This window comes from Heterocephalus glaber, unplaced genomic scaffold (assembly GCF_053883595.1).
Source record: "Heterocephalus glaber isolate CG9 unplaced genomic scaffold, H.glaber_assembly_v1.0 deba00001606, whole genome shotgun sequence".
Lineage (NCBI taxonomy): Eukaryota > Metazoa > Chordata > Mammalia > Rodentia > Bathyergidae > Heterocephalus > Heterocephalus glaber.
In genome coordinates this window covers 42,349,198-42,369,905 of record NW_028258377.1, presented here as the reverse complement: position 1 = coordinate 42,369,905, position 20,708 = coordinate 42,349,198, and the positions used below count along the sequence as shown (strand labels likewise).

The 20,708-nt window shown below is 39.2% G+C and overlaps 1 protein-coding gene across 7 annotated transcripts in view; it reads right to left on the bottom strand.

Moving 5' to 3' along the window:
• Cnot6 (CCR4-NOT transcription complex subunit 6) overlaps nucleotides 1–20,708 on the bottom strand; it is a 56,975-nt gene that overhangs the window by 31,342 nt on the left and 4,925 nt on the right. For 4 of the 7 annotated variants that reach the window (XR_002388680.2, XM_021242631.2, XM_021242626.2 and 1 more), the window contains exon 2: nucleotides 5,019–5,132. Coding sequence is in view for 6 of the 7 variants with exons in the window: in XM_021242631.2 (XP_021098290.2) it covers nucleotides 5,019–5,130 (112 nt within the window). In the remaining variant the exon portion in view is untranslated. Of the gene's footprint in view, nucleotides 1–5,018; nucleotides 5,133–6,127; nucleotides 6,164–15,176; nucleotides 19,167–20,708 lie in introns of those variants that run through there. The other 3 variants (XM_087195017.1, XM_021242633.2, XM_087195018.1) reach the window with 3 other exon arrangements.

Here is a 20,708-nt window from a genome sequence, read left to right as displayed (position 1 = left end):
ACTCATGGTAAGTTAGTGCTCCCTTAGCAGCTCCTGTTCAAGACGGCGTCACATGGTGGAGAGGTAAAGATGCCTTCTGGAATCTCTGTTCTTTATCCCTCACTTTTTCTGCTTGAAAGTATCGTAGGCTCTGTCTCAGAGTTTAATTCCTTCTGTGTTTCTCATCCCCATCATCCCAATCTGCTCTCTCCAAGTTATCTCAAATACAGATTCTCAACACCTCCTTGAATATATGAATCAACCTTCAAAAAATCAAGAGCTAATTGTTTCTTTTAACTGAGATTCTATGATGTTTATGTTTTCCTCACCCCCACTTGCAAGCGAATACACTTTTACAGTTAAGATACAATGGCTGAGTAGTACTCCATTTTATAAAAAAACCCACACCTTCTTTATCCAGTCTCCAGTTGATGGGCATTTGGGTTGTTTCCAAGCTTTAGCTATTACAAACTGTGCCGCTATAAACATGGGTGCACATATATCACTGTGGTATGATTCTTCTAATTCTTTTGGGAAGATCCCCAGCAGAGGAATTGCTGGGTCAAATGGGACTTCCAGGGCCGGGGATCTAACTCAGTGGTTGCAACGTCTGCCTCGCAGGCGATCCCTGAGTTCGATCCCTGGTACCAAACAAAAAACCACACAAACAAACAAATGGGACTTTCAATCCTAATATATAGGAAGAAAAAGTCTAAAGGAATAGGGGAAATAGGAGGGATAAGGAAAAGGAAAGAAGGGAAAAGAAAAAATGGGAGAAAAGGAAAAAAATGGAAACAAAGTCTTTGTAAATAGGCAAGGGTGGAGGGGGTGAACGGAGGGCCCGAAATGGGGAAAAAATAAGAACCAAGATACATCATGTACAGGTACAAGATCCCAATGATGAACGCAAGTGTACTGTATATGTAAAATGCACCAATAAATAAACTTAATAAAAAAAGAAAAAAAAAAGATATTAGTAGGAAAAGAAAGGATTTCAGTACGGAGGGTTAGAGAAGGAGGTCCGTTGGAGAAGCTCAAAGGAGACACTGGATAACTCAGGTACTCTAAAACAGAGGAGCAAGCATACCCAGATACAGAAAATTAATCTGAAAGATGAATTCTCCAGATCAAACGCAATACCTGGGCTGTTGAAAAAAAATAGTTAAAAGCTGGGGGAGGGGGGTTATGGTGCATGGACAGGAGAAAACACGCAATCAAAGTTTTACCTGCTTTCAATAATCATATTGGTGTAGTATTATCAGCACTATTATTCTGAGACTGTTGTGTGTTTAATACAGGATAATTATGGGACAGTCAAACTCTATCATCCCATATACCTGACAACCAAGACTGAGTATTAAAGGAGAGAAGATTAACTAAAAATCTTGCTATCCTAACTTTCAATCCAAAGTATCACTATGTTTTCATGTTTTAACTTTAAATGTACAAATATATTTTAATCTCTAAAAATACTGTCATGGGCCAGGGATTTAGCTCAGTGGCACTGCACCTGCCTCACAAGCACAAGGTCCTCAGTTCAATCCCCGGTACTGAAAAAAAAAAATTAAAAATATTGTCATATATACCCTGGTCTCAGATCCCTAGTCGCAGCTTTTCCCTAGTTTCGAGTCCCTGTCTGGGCACCACCTGCAGCCAAGCCCAACCAGCAGGTCTTGCTCCAGAACCGGGACCTAGACCCACTACTTTCTTCTCTGTTCTTGTTGGCCCAGGGGGTCAAGAAGAATGAATGTCAAAGAGACATGGCATCAGTTTAACAAGCAGGCGGCCAGGGGGCTCTCGTCTCTAGTATGTAGGCAGAGGAACGCCCAGCTGCGGGCTCACTTGCCTTTGTTCGACCAAACACCGGCATAAGCAATCAAAGTGACACAAGAGTCACCTGCTTTCCAACAGTATCCATTAATACATACTCTGGTAAGCAACTTAACCTCAGCTGTCTCAACTTTTCCCTAATATGCATCCACCCCTGTGTGCAGCCTTTTTCCTCTGTGCTCACAGAGGAGGCCAATTAGGCCTTAATTCTCCTCTGGTCTCCAACACACATCAATACTGTATGTATATAATAGTTATACAAATATATTTCATCTTTTATTCATAAACATACAAATATATATGTACACACAGAAAGAGTGAGGGAGAGAATCCTAATTTCCTAGCTTACGGTCTTGAAATAACATTTCCAACTTAAAAAGAAAAACAGGCTTCTTGGAGAAAAAAATGTCTCATTTTAAGTCTGAGGCAAAATATAAGATGAGCCAAGAAAAATCTTGTCATACCGATAGCAAGTAAGCTACCAGAACAACCAAGTTTGTCTCTACAATCCAAAAATCAACTAAACAGCCTCTCCTTTATCCACCAAAAGGACAATTTAAGTGTCAGTTTAACTAGAATTGCATTTTGCCAACTGTTTGAAACCTAAAGGTTTAAATACTCTAGTTAATACTGAGATAGCTGGGGATCACCCAAAAGTGAACAGAAAAATCAAATGCTGGTAACGGGCTTGTATTATGGTTTCACAGCAAAATCAAACAAATCATAAGTGGGTTACGTGACTTACATGCAGACCCCGAGTTAAAAGCACAACAGCTACAAATACATCTTACTGACACAGAGGTAGGCAAGGGTCAGCCTACTGAAAAATTCTCCTTACCCCAGTAATTAAAGCTGACCAATGAGCTCCTGTAGTAACAGAGTTCAGGCAAGGACCAGCCAGGACCAGACATTCTCTACAAGTTTGAATCCCTTATTTGCAGGGAGGACCTGGATGAAAACTTTTGAAGGGAATTTTTTCTATACTACCCTTTTCCTTTTTTCTAGAAGCCACGGGCCTGACATGTCCTTAGTCATAGGTGCATTTCCCTTCTGCCTCAAACAGAAGTCTCAAGACAAGCCTTCCTGCGTTTGTATTCCTGTAGGTTCAGTCTTGTGTCTTCTGTTTCTGGACCTAAGAACTCAGCTCTGGTTCCAATACTAATTATTTAAAAAAACTAATTGGTTACCCTCAAAGGATGGTAGTTTGCCTTGAAAACTGGTAAATGAAAGGAAAAACGCAAACATTCTTTCCTTATCTTTTCTATAGAAATTAGGTAATCAAATAGTAAATGAGAGAAAGTACATACATATCTCAGCTAATACATTGGTAGAATTATCACTATTTTGCAACCTTCAAAGACTTAATGGTTCTGGTAACAAAAAGCAGTAAACAGAGAGCATTCAGACCCAGTGTGACTCCAGAAGAAAAAGCACAGTACCACCTATAGGATATCACCTGTAAAATATCAGCCCAAGTCCTGTCAAAAGATTTTATCTCTGGGTCTGATCAAGCCTCTGGATCCAGCTGCCCATCTGCAGGAAATGTTGAATTACAAAAAGAATATGTAATCTGCCAAATACACACTGCAGAGAAACAACAGGTCAAACTGCTCAGGTTCTTCACCAGGTATTTTGCAAGGGCAAGAAAAAGATGGAGGGGAAAACCTGGAAAGAGAGACATGCTAGATTGAAAAAAAAAAGGAGTAGGGTAGGGCTAAACTGTAACGCTTAGTTTGCTAGTAACACTACAAGGAAGTGATTACTGTAAGTCAGGACAATGGCTACTCCTGAGAGTAGCATGGATGTTGTGATCAGCTGTGGCATATGGAGAGGGTTCTGGGCAAAGCAAAAAATGCTTGACCAGGGCAAGGGTTAAAAGGCCTTGTAACAGTTCATTAGTATATTGTTTGCATAGTGTTACCTATTTATTTTTCATAACAAAGCCTTTAAAAAGTCAATGATTAGTAGACAGCCATCCAGCTCATCTGGTTATTTCCAAACGGCACAAGAACTCACCACCCATTCCCACTAGAACTAATTGTGGACCCAGGGTTCAATAACCTCAGATCCCTAGAATCTTTCAGTACAGGATCTTAGGAAACTGATGCTAAATGAACCACCTGAAATAGCTGACTCAGCAGGAACCCTAAACTATTTCTCCACATACAGTGTTAACACATACGTGTTAAGAACTGAATAAAACAATAAAGTGACTATCAGTGACTGTTAGTTACAAGACTTATTCACTGAACAGTTTATCCTCCATTAGGAGAGTTGGTAAAGGTATGACTGTTAAGAATGTTACTTTACAGAACTCTCCCCTTTTCTTTCCTGTCTTGTACACAGAACTTTCCCCCAACTTCAGAGCAGGGAGAGAACAGTGATTCAAAATTGCCATCAAGTTCCCAGCATAAAGTAGAGAGGAAAGAGTAGAGAATCCCTTTAGCCTCGGAGATATAATCTCCATGATCCTTAGGTCACTAAGCACATTACAGATTATCCTCATGCTGTGAAATAGGGTAAACTTCCCTATAAACAAAAGAGATGTAATCCAAAATCTGTAACTACAGAATTGCAATTTACCAAAAATGTTTGAAACCAAATTTGGTTGAATACATCTAGGGTGCATTAAGATAAAAGGTAACTTTAAGATCTGCTTCAGCTCTTCTAAGATTTTTGTTTCCAGCTGGGGATTTATCTCAGTGCTTCCGCCACCTGCCTTGCAAGCGCAAGGACCCGAGTTCGATCCCCAGTACCAACACCCCCCCAAAAGATTTTGTTTCTGAATAAAGCTGTCCTCAGAGACTCAGAATGAAAAGTAAATAAATACAGAAAAATAGAGCTAACCCCAAACCTATATAGGATAGCTATTTCATCCTATTAGAAATGTATTATTTGAAAATGCAAAAGCTTAATCCTACTTTATCAGAGAATTAACTACCAGAACAAACTTCTGGGCACTAGGCATTTCATATGTCCCATTTTCATTTTTTATATTATTATCCCTATTTTATAAAGGGACTCTGAAAATGAGACAATAAACAACAGTGGGTTTTGAACTTTGACTCAAACCATGTTCTTTCCAATGAATCTTTCTGCTTCTAAGACAAATTGGCATTTGTAAATTACAATCACTACTGGCTTTAGAAAACTTAATTTTCTACCATATCTTTATTTCTATACCATAAATTCATGCTTCCATGTCTTACCACTTATTTCAAGCTCTGCCCAATGTGACTTCTTTCCATTTGCTGCTTCCTCAGAGGACATAATTGTGTACATCCTCCGAGGGTCAGGGGGCTCGTATTTTTCTTTGGGCATACCTATTGAATGAAAAAAAGAAACTAATTAGAATTGTGAAGAATCAAATATATAAAACTAACAAAACCTTTTAAAAGTAGACACCCAGGGGGAGGGGATTTAGCTCAGTGGTTCCACCACCTGCTTCGCAAGTGCAAGGTCCTGAGTTCGATCCCCAGTACCAAGGAAAAAAAAAGGAGACACCCATATTATGATCTATAAATACCATTTCCCATTACAAGGCACTATGAACTCCTTGGAGAAACTGATGATTTCGATTTCGGGTCAGGGATAAGACAGATATAAACAAGCCTGAAGCCACCAAGGGAGTGGTAGCTGTTGAGAAGACAAGCCCTTGGGTAGGCAGGGTTCCACTGGCTAAGCACGACAGTCTAAGCACCACAGTACCGACTACAAACTGAGTCATTAACTGCATGAATACTTTTTTCTTTTTTGCACCACTGGGGAATGAATCCAAATCCTTCATACTGAGCCACATCTGCAGTCCTTTTTAGTTTTTTAAAATTTGAGACTGGGTCTAAGTTGACCAGGCTGAGCTCAAACTCGTGCTCTTCCTTCTAGAGCACTGAGACTGTACGCGTGCACCACCATGCCTGGCCTGAATTCAAACTTTTAACTAAAATAAAACCAAGTCACCCGAATACTGGAAAACAAAAGAAGCATTGATCATGCATTTCTGGCAGAAACAAGATGAGTGAATGTTCTTCATAGAACTCCAGCTAATAAATGCAAAGTTACATAATTAGAAAAAATCATTATTTTATAACCACTTATGAAATAATGAATGCAGGCAATGATCATTAATAGTTAATAAAACCACTAGGGGCAGTAGAGGAAACCACGGAAAAATTAAACAACTGCAAGACCTGAAGGCATCGATCAATCTCATCCAGACAGGCAGCCATTCTGTGCCTCCTTGATGAGGTGACAGCAAGCACATAACACTAACAGGCAGTAGGGCCCTTGCCCCTTCTTCACTAAAACAGAAACAACGAACCTGAAGCAATAGAGCCTCTCTAGATCTGGCACCAGTCTACAGAAAAGGAAATAGAGGAACACATTTAAAATAACATGAATACATTTAAAACTTCATACTACAGAACTGTATGCTTGGTTATGACGGTAATTTTAAATGTATTTTACAATGTAAAACTTTAAAACATTTTCACAGCTAGCAAGATGAAAAATACAGACAGCGCTATGTGGTTAAAGACCCAATTTCTTCAAATGAATGGCATAAAAAAGTGGGATGAGAGGAACAGACAATAAATTATTTAACAGGCACAGCAATCAAATTAATATGAATTTGAACAAATAAAGTGCAAAAAGACATTTTTGAAAATCAGAGAAATTTGAGGATGAACTAAGTATTAGCTAATACTAAAGACACATTTGTTCATTTGGCTTTTTTTTGGGGGGTACCAGGGATCGAACTCTGGACCTTGTGCTTATGAGGCAGGCGGCGGAACCACAGAGCTAAGTCCCCGGCCCCATTTTGCTTATTTTTAAATATCACACCTGTTCATATTACTGAAATCCCTCATCCTTGTCTCACTTCATCATATTCTTTTGGGTAAACCATAACCTTTGTTTAACAAATTCTTTACCTACTCCATATATACCTACACAGCTAAATATAACTAGGGTAAAACTCATGACCCTGTGAAAAAATAAGCTAGTGAGCAAGCACCAAAAATGCTGCCCAGAAATCAGACTGGAAGTTCCAAGTGTGTTCTGCACTCCTAGCGGGTTGGTTGTCTCTTTAAACCTGTTAGACTATGGGTAGCTTTTACGCCTCTAGCTTCCTTCTCAGCTGATGGCCTCACTTGCGTTTTCTCACCGAAAAAGGAAAAGTCAGAAGAATCTTCTATACACTCCCTCTTACACCCGTCTATACTTTCGGTTACCGTGAACAAACTGCCTGCAATCTTAGCGATGAGTCTACCTAGGCACTTAAACCCATCCCCTCATCCTGCCTCTTCAAGGACAGTACTCTGGCAATTTTCTCCTTTCATCATCTCATCCCTGTCTGCTGGATCTTGATCTTCAGTACACATATATATGGCATTACTTCCTCTATTTAAAAAAAAAAAAGAAAAAAGGCCTAAGCTCATTTCCATCTCCAGCAAGAAGGCTTGTGTATGTTCTGCCTTCTCCCAGCTAAACCCATTCAACTTAGTAAATGTTAACATTCTACCAAAAAATTTCAAAGAAACCCACCGCCTTCACATTCTTATATAATACTACCATTTCCTGGACCCTTTCTTCATTGTTTATGATTAACTGCTGATGTAGCTGATCACTCCATCCCACAAATACGTATTTCATTTAGTTTCTAAGATATTGTTTCTCTTCCATTTCTGTGCAGTCCTAGTGTTTTACTGGTTCTTCCTGCAGAGCTGAAATTATCTCCATCATACCAACAGAAAACCGAAGCCCAAAAGATTTGAGCAATCCTCCAGAGGCTGGAAGCAGCAGTCAAGCTTTATGGGTGTCTGATTACAGGTTAAAGGTGCTAAGATTACGCTTACTGTCTCCCTGCTGGTGGAAAGTGGAACTGTGTTTCAAAGATAGAAACAGGTTTTGACCAGTTAGTCAAAGAAATCCTCATTAGCTGTATGAGGTAAGCCTATAAATGGTTTAAGATTATTCACATGCACAAGACATAACAGCACATCCAAAACATGGCTTGTTATATACTGATTAAAAGTTATTTCTTCATATGCAAATTTCTTCTGTATAGAAATACAGTAATTGACAGTTTTTTACCCTGAGAGAAATCACCCAATACAAAAAGGTGTACGGTAAAGAACAGTTTGGTTAGTACTGTCTAGAGGCCACTTTGTTGAAGTAAGTGCCCCTTCTGAAAGACATGACTATACCAGTAATAAACTAGGAAATATAAAATGTTGTGTAAGGGCAACAGAACTAAGATAACACTGAAATGCCGCAACAAATGCTTCTTATGCTTAGAAAACTTTGAGTGCACTACACTAAATACAGTAACTGCAAATAGAGATGCATGGACAAGACACACTGAGATAAAACGGGAGAGACTAGACCTAATGGAAAAAAGTACCTGAATACTAAATTTTCTAAAACAATGTTGGGACTTAAACCAAGTAACAAAAGTATACGTAAATATGTTCCCAGGAATATTCAAAATACAAATAAAATGTTTTTACAGTAAAAAACACAAAAAAGGTAAAACAAAGAAATTACTAACATCCAAGATGACAATTACTCTATAATTCAGTATATTTACCTTTAGGTATTAATCCAAATGAAATAAAAAACTTTTGTCCACAAGAACATACATATATAAATGCTCACAACTTCACTCAAAGTTGCCCAAAACTGAAAGCAACTGAAATGTTCATCAATAGTGAAATGGAGAATCAAATGTTAATATAGCCTCACAAATAACTACTAGTCAATTAAAAAAAAAATGAATTGTTAGGTGCAAGGTCCACAGTTTGATGGCCCCCCCAAAAAAGAACTGTTGATACACACAAAAATATGGGTAAATCTCAAACATTAACTGAATCAGAGACCTCAAGGAGATTCCATTTGCGTGAATTTACAGTGATAAAAATTACAATCATGGTTGTATCTAGATACTGGATATCTTAATTGGGGTATGGTTTATAAGGCTTTATATACTGGTCAAAACTCAAATTTTGGATTAAAGTCTAGTCCGTGAAAGTTATCAAAATGGAGTCACTAATGTCCCCTAACAAAATGGAGGCAGAAGGCCATGAAACAGGGGTCAACACTTAACTCATATGTCTCTGACAGAAACTACGTAAGAAATTCCTCAAAACCACAGTACAGTGTTACTGTACTCACTTATCCAGTTTCAGTTATCCTCCAACCGTGGCCTGAAATTAACTGGAATAATAAACAAAATAAGATAATTATGCAAAATGAAACAAACAATATAATATTAAATGGAATCAAAGTAACAATTCATAGATTTTAAACTGCATGTTCTGAGTAGTGTGATCAAATCTTGCTCGGCCCATGACCTGAGTCACATCTATAACCAGCATATCCATGCCTGTATGCACTACCTCCCCATTGGACACTCAGAAACCACCTGAGATATCAGACTGGACTGTTGTGGTATCACAGTGCTTGTGGTCAAGAAATCTTTATTTTACTTAATAAAGTCCCCAGAGAGCAAGAATGGTAATGATGGGAATTTAGATACACCAAGAAATGTAATAAAGTGAATCCTTTAAGTGAAAAGTTCTCAATAAGGAAAAATGAATTCTAGTTTTGCAGTTTGTTATTAATATACTATGCTTACCTTAAAAATTACACTTCATCACAGATATGTATGTACTGTATAGGGAAAACCAGTATATAGAGAACTTGGTACTACCTCAAGTTTCAGGCATTCACTGGGGGGAGTCCCAGAACATACATTTGAAGGGAGACTACTGTACTCCAGGTAAACTGCTTACACACCAGAGTGCCCTCCACTAATAAGCTATCACCAACTACTGCAACAAGCCCCATAACCAATGGTCCTCAAGACAACGGAGTGGACTTTTCATTAAAAGCTTCCCCAAAGCCTTACATACGCATGCCCCAGACACCAGCTGCCTTTGGTTTGGAGAGGTCTCTCTATTGTTAATTTTAGGTTGACAATATTTATCATTTTATATAAATCTTACCTCAAAAGTATTCTATACTCAAGCACCTGGTCATGTGTGTGGACAGATGAAAGTTTTTCCAGACAATTATTAAGCAAACATACAACTCATGTACTTTTTCTAAATAAGTGCTTACTACAAAATCATTGTTTGGGACAAAAAAAAAAAAAAAACGTGAACCACCTAAATGACTCCCAGTAAAAATATATGGTTACGGGCTGGGGATTTAGCTCAGTGGTTCCGCCACCCGCCTCACAAGCACAAGGTCCCAAGTTTGATCCCGGAACCAAAATATATATATATATGGTTAAGCCAGGCATGGTGGCACACACCTGTAATCCCAGCACTCGGGAAGCAAAGGCAGGAGGATTGCTGTGAGTTCGAGGCTAGCCTGGGCTACATAGTGAGTTCAGGGCCAGGCTGAATTACAAACCAAGACCCTATCTCAAAAAAACAGAACAAAACAAAATAAAAAAGAACATCTGGTTAAATAAGTTATCATACACCCAGGCAGCTGTGAAAAGGATGATAAAGTAGGCTACGGGTATCACACTGAACTATTTATTTCAAACTGTAAGATTAAGCAAGTGAGTGCTTACGTTCAGTGTTAGGAACCAAGAACACTGGGTAAGATAACTTTTATTAATCAAAGAAATTAAACGAAAACAATACTAAACTGATTTGAAAGTATCAATAGAAACTCATGATTTTTAACTTAGTTCTGACTGTTCACTGAAGTGTTCCAGAAAGCAGTGTTACCTCTGGGGCAATAGCACTTTAATACAGAAGTCCCCCCTTTAATCAGTGAGGCAATACATTCCAAAGCCTTTGGTGTACACCTGAAATCGTGGCTACTAACAAACCCTATAATTTAACTCCTTTTACATCTTTTTTTTTTTTTGCTTAAATTCTTTTATTGGTACATTTTAGGTATACAATACATTTACATTTATCATCAGGTGCTTGTACCTGTACATGATGAATCTTGGTTCTTGTTTTTTCCCCCATTCCCTGTGCACCCTTCACCCCCTCCACCCTTCCCTATTTACATAGACTGTTCCCATTTTTTTCTTTTCTCATAATATTTCGTTGCCCTTCTTCCCTTTCCCCTTCCCTTCCCACTTCCCCTACCCCTCTGGACCTTTTCTTCCTATTTCAAATGATCAATTATTCGTTTTAATCAGTTTAACCCTTATTTACACTTCCAGTTTCTCACACTAGAGAAACTATTCGGTATTTACACGTGTGTCTTATTTCACTTAAGAGGATGGCCTCATCATGCATCCATTTAGCTATAAATGACTCCAGGTACTCGCTCTTTATGGCTTAGTACTCCATTTTATTAAAAAAACCCCACATGTTCTTTATCCAGTCTCCATTTGATGGGCACCTGGGCTGTTTCCAAGTATTAGCTATTACAAACTGTGCCGCTGTGAACATGGGTGCACATATATCACTGTGGTATGACTCTTTTAATTCTTTGGGGGAAGACACCCAGTAGGGGAATAGCTGGGTCAAATGGGACCTCTAGTCCTAGTTCTTTGAGGTATCTCCATACGGATTTCCACAGTGGTTGCACCAGTCTGCACTCCCACCAGCAATGGAGAAGGGTTCCTTTCTCCCCGGCCCCCCGCCAGCATTTGTTATTGGTTGATTTCTTCATAGCAGCCATTCTTTCTGGGGTGAGATGGAATCTCAGTGTTGTTTTCATCTGCATCTCTTGAATGACCAGTGATGGTGAACATGTTTTCCTTTATTTATTTGCTGTTTTTACTTCTTTGTCTGAGAAATGTCTGTTCATTTCAGATGCCCATTTTTGAACTGGGTCTTTGAGTTTGGGGGGTCTGATTTTTTTCAGTTCTTTATATATTCTAGATAGTAACCCCTTGTCTGAGATACAGCCGCTAAACATTTTTTCCCACATTGTAGGTTGTCTCTTAGCTTTGTTGGTGGTTTCTCTTGCAGTGCAGCTTTTTTTTTTTTTTTTTAGTACCAGGGATCAAACACGGGTCCTTGTGCTTGCACAGCAGGCGGCAAAACCACTGAGCTAAATCCCTGGCCCCACAGAAGCTTTTTTTTTTTTTTTTTTCACAGCAGCTTTTTAATGAGGTCCCAGTTGTTGATTCTTTGTGCTAGTTCCCGTCCTACTGAGGTTTTGTTCATAAAGTCTTTTCCTATGCCAATGTCTTCAAGAGTTCTACCTAATTTATCTTCCAGCAAGTTTAGTGTTTCTGTCTTAATATTTAGATCTTTAATCCACTTGGATCTTAGTTTAGTGCACGGTGATAGGTATGGGTCTAGTTTTAATCTCTGGCAGGTTGAAATCCAATTTTTCCAACACCATTTATTAAATAGGCTATCTTGGGGCCAGGGATTTAGCTCAGTGGTTCTAGTGCCTGCCCTGCAAGCGCAAGGTCCCAAGTTTGATCCCCAGTACAAATAAATAAATAAACAAACAAACAAACAAATAAATAAATAAATAGGCTATCTTTCCTCCAATGAGGGTGGTTGGCTCCTTTGTCAAAGATGAGGTGGCTGAGTATGTCTGGAGTTGTTTCTGCATCTTCTAATCTATTCCACTGATCCTCGGGTCTGTTCTTTTGCCACTACCATGCTGTATTTATCACAGTAGCTTTGTAGTATAGTTTCAAGTTGGAGATTGTGATACCCCCAGCCATGTCTCTGCTGCTCAGAATTACTTTTGCTATTCTAGGTCTCTTCTGGTTCCAAATGAATTTTTGGATTGTTTTCTCTAGTTCTGTGAATTATATTGTTGGAATTTCAATCAGCATTGCATTAAATCTATACAGTAGTTTTGGAAGTATGGTCATTTTCACTATATTGGTTCTTCCTAGCCAGGAGCAAGGGATGTCTTTCCATTTTCTTATACCCTCTTCGATCTTTTTCAGAGTTCCTTTTACATCTTAACTGAGCACTCAACACACACACTGCGGCTATAACTTTTGCAGTTTGACAGCATAAATTTCTTTTTCCTTCACAATTCCTTTTTCACAATTTCAAGTACTATATAGAAGATTCACTTTTACAGTAGACCTTACCAACTAATCAATTGTCTTCTTCTCTAATTAAGTTAATAACTTCCACTTTTCACTGAAATGAAGCACTTTATAACCTCTCTCCGGCACCATCCAAATCAACAGCACAGGGGCCGCAGATTTAGCTCAGTGGTTTCATCACCTGCCTCAAAAGTGCAAGGACCCGAGTTTGATCCCAGGTACCAAAAAAATAAAAAACAAATCAACAGCATTAGTACTCTCACATTCTGAGGATGTTAGGCAACTAAGTGTTTAGTTGAACACTACCTCTGTGATATGATGACAGCCGATCTGATATCCCAGAGAGCTACTGACTGATGGGTGGGTAGTGTATACAGAGGAGAGAGATACTGAATTCACTTCCTGAGCATAGAATGGCACAAGACTTCACCACACATTACCCAGGACAGTGTACAACTTAAAACATATGAAGGGTTTATTTCTGAAAATTTCCTTTATTATTTTGAACCACAACCGATCAAGGATAACTGAAACCTCAGAAAGAGAAATCATGAACAAGGGCTGTGGAGGCCCACTGTACCAAGAAAATAAAGTTCACTGAAGCAAAGTTCTCTGTACAGTAACCGACTTTAAATGTGGGGCAGGAAATGTATAAAGCGAGCCTGAATCCCAGCACTCTGGGAGGTTGAGGTAGGAGGACCTCAAGTTGGAGCCAAGCCCGAAGCTGGCAACTTATCGACATCCTGTCTCAAAAAAATAAAAATAAAATAAAGGCAGGCAGGCCTGGAGGCACAAATCAGTGTGAAGGCCTTGGGCTGAATCTCCAGCACGACAAGGGCAGCCAGCGTGTATGTGTGTGACTCCGTGTGAAGGCTGTGTGTGCAAACCCCATTACTGCAGACACACACACAGACAGAGACAGAGACAGAGACAGAAGCAAGAGTGAACAAGCACAAGACCAAGAGCGAGAATGGGACACCTTTCAGGCCCAGAAAGCCAAGTTTAATGGGGTCATCATGTCAGCAGACACAGGAAGCACTGGAGAGGGTCCTCTTCACTGACCAAAGCTGTGATAATCTGAGCAAAACAAATTACAATTATAATGGACTGAAACAGTCTTAGTATGCCACCACTCTGATTTCTAATTGGTAACTATAATTTTAGAATTACAATTTAGATATACCATCCTTCCTGAAGTTGAGTTCTAATTAACAGCAAACCTCAGTAAAAAGAGCCATCCTTTGTAGACTTTTGACTACAACTGCAAAGTTTAAGGACCCAGGAGCCATCTTTTTGAAATATAATCATCAAGCAAGATGGTTCCTCTCTTTCCCATCTTGGGGGGGGGGGGTAGGAGCTGAACTTCAGTGAGCATTTTGCTCGGAGCTGTGAAACTACCTCTTGTCATGAGGGTAAGAGAAAGTTTACTTTTCCTTTAGGCAAAGTCAGTGAGCAAACCAAACACAGATGATCTAAAATCCCCCCACACCTCCTCTTCAAAACTCTCCTGCTGATTTCTGGTCCCGCGTAGCTTTAAAACAATGATTCTGTCATCCCTTCTACTCCCTTTTAAGATCTCTACCACCAAGAAAACAAATTCAGGCTCCACAGTTTAGATTTCAAAATGCCCTATTTTTCCAAACTTTTGTCCCACTTCTAACTTTTCCTTCTTTCTCCTCCCACCCAGTACACACCGAGTTACATTCTCTGCCCTTTTTATATATCTTACACTACTGCAACAGGGTCTTGCTAAAATTGCTAAGTTGCCCAAACTGGGCTCAAACTTGGGAAGCGCCTGCCTCAGCCTCCCAGAGTGCTGGGTTCACAGATGTGTGCCACGGTGCACAGTCTGTCTCTGTAACTGTCGATGCCACTGGCAAACTGCTATCCTTCAGACATGCACCACATTCCCTATCTCCAAACCATGAGTTACACTATTCGTACACTGAAATCTCATCCATACTTCAAGGCTAAGCTACTTAGGACCCCTCTCTTCCCCACTGCAGCCCCCACGGTGGATCATAAACTCCTCACACAGTTCTCCCCAACACTACAACCATGAACACTATCCACAAAGCAAGTTTAGTTAAAACAAGAGCTTTGTTCAATGTCCTACAAAACTATTTTGAAATCTACAGCTTTGATATGTAGACTAAAATACAGTGTAACTCACATTTCTCATAATTCCAAGCCAAATTTATCTCGGCCCGCTGTTTTCATTCCTTACTGTGAGAAAAGAGCTCCATAAAGACTACACATTTTAAAAAGAGTCTGTCAAAAAAATGCAGACACACTTCAGGAAAAGATAAACTTGTATACATGTTTTAATACTAAATTTACTGAACATCATGAGATTAATACAAGTTACCTTTGGCCTCTACAGTGACAAGAGGTACTCAAAGTGGTGGCCATGAGCTTCCAGACATTCATTCATTGAGCGAACTGCTGCTTGGGCAACCTTGGTCACTGAGATTGTTGCGCATGAATTTTCATTTTCTTCTCTGAGGGTCGGCAGTGTAGTGGGTTTTCTGCGATATATGACATCCTCTAGGGTCCCCCACACGAGGGTAACACCATCTGTTGAAAAACCATCATACTATTTTTCTTTTCCTGAAGCGTGTATACATTTTTTGGGCAGACTCTGTAAATTAGCAGAAATGAGCTCCAAGTCGTGCTTTTGGTGGAATGAGAAGTAGGAAAATGACAATGTTTTAAAATGGAAGAGAAAGTGCATTAACGTAGAGACATCCAGAAAAGGTCTAGAATGTTCATTCAACTGTCTCTGGAAGTAACAAGCTGAACACATTTTTCTGTGTAACTTTTTTTTTTTTGGTACCAGGGATCAAACTTGGGACCTCGCACTTGCGAGGTAGGCAGTGGGACCACTGAGCTAAATCCCAGGCCCCACATTTTTCTGTTTAAGAGTACAGTATTTTTGACTTGTGCTATTATAAAACTCTTCTATGCGATGCGAATTAAGTGCTATATGTGAAGTGAATATTAACTTGTAGCAATTACTTCACAACACATATGTATCTCAAATCATGCTGTACATCTTAAATATGCTTTTATTTGAGTTACACTCAATAAAAATAAAAGGAAACAAAGGAAATCAAATTACATATATCAAAAAATAACCTTATTCCAGGGGCGGGGATTTGGCTCAGTGGTTCCGCCGCCTGCCTGGCGAGCACAAGAACCTGAGTTTGATCCCCGGTACCAAAAAAAAACAAAACCTTATTCCAACAGTCTCAGTCCTATGTTCTTCCTTCTACTCTCCTCCATCTAAATACTGTCCTTAGTGGGCTGGGGATTTAGCTCAGTGGTTCTGCGCCCTGCCTCACAAGCACAAGGTCCCGAGTTCAATCCCCAGTACCAAAAAAAAAAATTAAATAAATACAAAAATACTGTCCTTAGTGATTTTCCTAAAACATACACTGACTTCACGGCCCTAAAACTACATCTTGTTCCCCTTGGAATCTGGCACTGCACGTGACAAAACACAGCCCAAATACAGTCAGATATCAGCAAAGGACTGGTTCCAGGACAGCTGGTTCCAAAACTCCCAGCGTACACCAAAATGTGAGGACACTGAAGTCCCTCCCATAAAAGGTCACTGAATTTGCATATAACCTATGCACATCCTCCCATATATTCTAAATCATCGCTAGATGACTTATAATACCTAATGTATAAATAGCTGCTATATTGCTTAGGGAAGAAGGACAAGAAAATAGTACAAATGCAATTTATTTTCAAATATTTTCCGTCTGCAGTTGACTGAGATATGGAGGGCTAACTATATACGTTAAGCTAATTAAACAGAGGAAACACAGGCTCATCAAGTAAGTAAGGTATGCTTATATCTTCTGTCTCCTTTGTGCCTCTCTAGCCTTATCGTGGATCCCCCCAATTCCCACATGCCTCTAACAAACCTCCACGCCCTAGTACATGCTACAGCTTCTTCCTGAAATGCCACAGACACTGACAAGGCCCTACTCATCCTTCCAATGCCAACTCAGACACCTAATTTCAAAAAGGTCATTACAACCTTCTTCCCCATCTCAAACACCGGAGTTTACTGTTCCCTGCTCTGAGCTCCTAAACCTTTAAAAAATGTGTTGTAGTCATTAACTTCATCTTAGTTTTTTAATACGCCTAACTCACCTACTACAATATAAGCTCTAAGCATTTATATTTTAAATATTTTGTATCTCCCGAGCCTGGCAAATAAGTCCTCAGTGAATGTTTATGTAAATTTAAGGCGATGAGTTGTGATAGTAAAACCATTTCCTAAGCGTGCCAAAAGAAGCAACAGAAGCAGTGCTCGTGTTACCAAGAATATAAAACATTAACATCTGGGCTTCTACTGTTGAAGGCAAAATCCATGGAAACCAGACATTAAAAAAAGCCTTCTTAGTATACAAGGGAACTGAAACTACTGGTTCTAGGATAGCCTCAGTTAAGAAGCAAGGGGAAAAATCATAAACTTCATCTTAGTAACATGTTACGGCAAAATAAGAGCGAACACAGACGGGGCGGTGGCAAAGATGTGCTGGGCACCTACCTGCCATGGACTGCACTAGGTACGTAACAGGTCACACTGTTTCATGGGGACTGACTACCTGTCAGGCCTGCCACACACTGTATACACATTATTTCATTTAACCGTCAACACTCTTACAAGCAGACACATTAGTCTCCTTATATAAAGAAAGAAGTACCAGAGAATAACTTACGTGAGGTCACAGAGAAGGGGTACAAACGGTATTTTAACCCAAGTCTGACTCAAGTCTCTGCTACTATGCAGTAACATTTGTAGGATCTCAATTTAATTCTCATAGCAACACAAGATAGAAGATAATCTCATTTAACAGATGAGGAAACTGAGGCTTAAGGTTTAAACAATTTGCCCAAGGTCACACATATTTACTAACACCTGGAATTTGAACCTAGTACAATCTAGCTCTAAAACTATAGCTCTCTAGTCCATCATTGTCTCAAACTACTCTCTCAAACTCCATCAACTGACAAGATCAGTATTTCACGTTCATTCTCCAAACATTATGTTGCTGAGTCCCTAGTTTATGTCCCAGATACATCATCTTTCCCAAGCTAAACTCCTCACTGTAGTCGCTACTTTCAAACTTTCCATAATATACCAACACAGAAATCTCAAAATTCTTTTGTCTCTGGATTCTTTCACATTTAAAATGTAACCAGTACCTCAAAGAGCTTTCCTGTATGTGGATTACAGCTATCAGTAACCAATCAAATCAGAACAATTTTTAAATATTTATGAATAAAATAATAAAACAAATCATGTTAACTTTTTATAAAAACTATTTTAAAAAACCAAGTAAAATTTAGTGAAACAAGTGACATTGTCTAACATTTCTGCAAAGCTCTTTAATGTCTGCCTACTAATTACTCAGGGTACTAGGTCAAAACCATGATTTGTGTAGCAAAAATCTCACCAAGATTAAAAAGGTAAGCACCACGAGGCCATTCATACTAAATCTCCTCCTTTGGCATAAGACAAGCCAACAGCGATGGAGTTCACAGCCTCACCACCAAATGATGGCTGTCAACATCAATCTTTTCTTTCTTATCTTTTGCCAAGTATGCTAATTCTATTTAGTTTCCCTTGTTTTATAATGAATCGTAATATTCCAGCTACCACCACCTAGTGGCAATTTTGGCATTTACAAGAAATTCAACACTTACGCTAGCTGCTAAATCATGTATAGTATCATTTAAGAGGTTCTTACTGTATTATCACTTTTGTTCCATTAGTCTTTTCGTCCCCCTAAAACTAAGGACAAACTTTTCATGAATCACTGACTCTTCAAAGCATCAACAATACTAAGATCTTACTCCAAAGCCACTGATGCTGTTTCCAAAAATCGGGGGTTTCAATGGAGTTCTGTTACACACTACTTTTTGACTGCAGATGTGTGACTGTTCTTTCCAAAGTAGCAAAATACTTTAGTGAATTTTTTTTTTTTGGTACCAGGGATTGATCTCGGGACCTTGCGCTTGCGAGGCAGACAGCAGCGGAACCACTAAGCTAAATTCCCGGCTCCTTCATTGAATTTTTGACCAACATGAAAAATATTCTTACACAGACCCTAGTAAGGTTTTTGTTTCATAAATGAAAATAAGAGTCATAAATATCAAGAAAAAAAACTATCAAATAACTATGTCAACATGATCAGCCAATAGTGCAAGGAGTTATAAATCTGGGCCTGCAAGTGAGTCTCCCCATATAATCAAATATACAGTAAACATCCATTTGAAGCCACAGCATCAGAAGTGTGAAAGAGGGAGGGACAAAACAGTGTCACTTAGGGATACAAACTGGCATCAGACAGACCTGTACGAAGTCCTGACTCTGCAATGACGCGTTTAGCCTTCATCATTAAGGCTTCAATTTCCCCACTATAAAATGGTGGTATCGACCCTCACAATTCTGCTGGGAGGATTAAACCAGAAAGCATATGTAAGGCACAGTACTCACCACATCATTAGCATTCAATAAACTTTTTTTTCTTTCTGTGACTACCAACTCCTTAATCTCTGCATTTGTGCATAATAAGCACAAAGCTAGCACAGGGATTATGAAAAATAAAGCTCAGTCTTCCAGTAACTGAAGACTGAAAGTTGTAATATTATGTAATATTATGATTTTACAGATAAATTCCACCTCTGAGGAAGAATATTGTTTTTTAAATCAATTCCACAAGCAAAACAATTTCCTGTGACCAAATAAAAAATTATTTCCGCTCATGAATCAAGGAAATCCTTGAAAAACATGTAATTTACCGTGGAAATTTCCTAAGTTTTGAACTGAAGAAGGGAAAAAAGCAACAGTCTACCTTCTTTGCAGTCCAGTCAACTCTTCAAACTACCCTCTCTTCCTCTCTAGTTTAATTTTTCCCAACAGCCGTTTACAAGCCCTCCTCCTAACGTCCCACCTGTTCCCCAGCCCACTCTACAATCTGACTTCCACTTCCTTGCCATCACAAAAATCTGCTCTGCTTGGGCCAGGGATTTAGCGCAGCGGTGCTGCCGCCTGCCTTGAAAGCTCAAGGTTACTGAGTTCAATCCCCAGTAACAAAAAAAAATTTGTTCTGCTTATACCTGACAAATCTATTGACTCATGTTCAGACCTGATTCATCCTACCCTAAACCTGAGGATCATTCACACCCTGAAAACGCCACTGTTCTCGGTATGCTCACCTCTCCGGGCATATGTAATGTACTCCACCTGCTGCTCTCCTTTTACTTTTTTAACAATGTTGCTTAAATCCTGTTCACAACCAACTGCTGCCCACTCCTATTCCTATCACTCAGGTTTGCATGTGCATACTTTCATTTTCTTCAACAGTCCCCATAATTCTCAACTAATTTTCAAGTGGAGACCTTATTTTCCCTAAAATGTGAAAAACTAGTTTAAACACGCTTCCTTAGTGATCATCTAACCTTCAATGCCAACTATATAACCCAATCTGACTCCTCACCACTGTCCCATCCAGTTAACTACTAGACATACGGATCTAAATAAATATCTGCCAGTTTCCTTGCCCAAATCTGTTTATTCCTCTATTGCTCAAGTTAAATCATACCAACAGTTAACATGGCAACATTCTACATTAACTTTCAAAAAACTTGAATCATACCCAATTCTTTGCTCTTTGTATTAGCTCCCTGCTTGTCTGTTCCTAATTCTAGTGTCTTTTGTTTTTGGTACCGGGATCGAACTTGGGACCTGGCACTTGCGAGGCAGGCAGTGGAACCACTGAGCTAAATCCCCTTTGAAAGTTATTCTACGTGTTCTACTGATGTCCTTGATCTCTCACGAAGACCTAAATGAACTCTCACACTATGTCCCCACCTC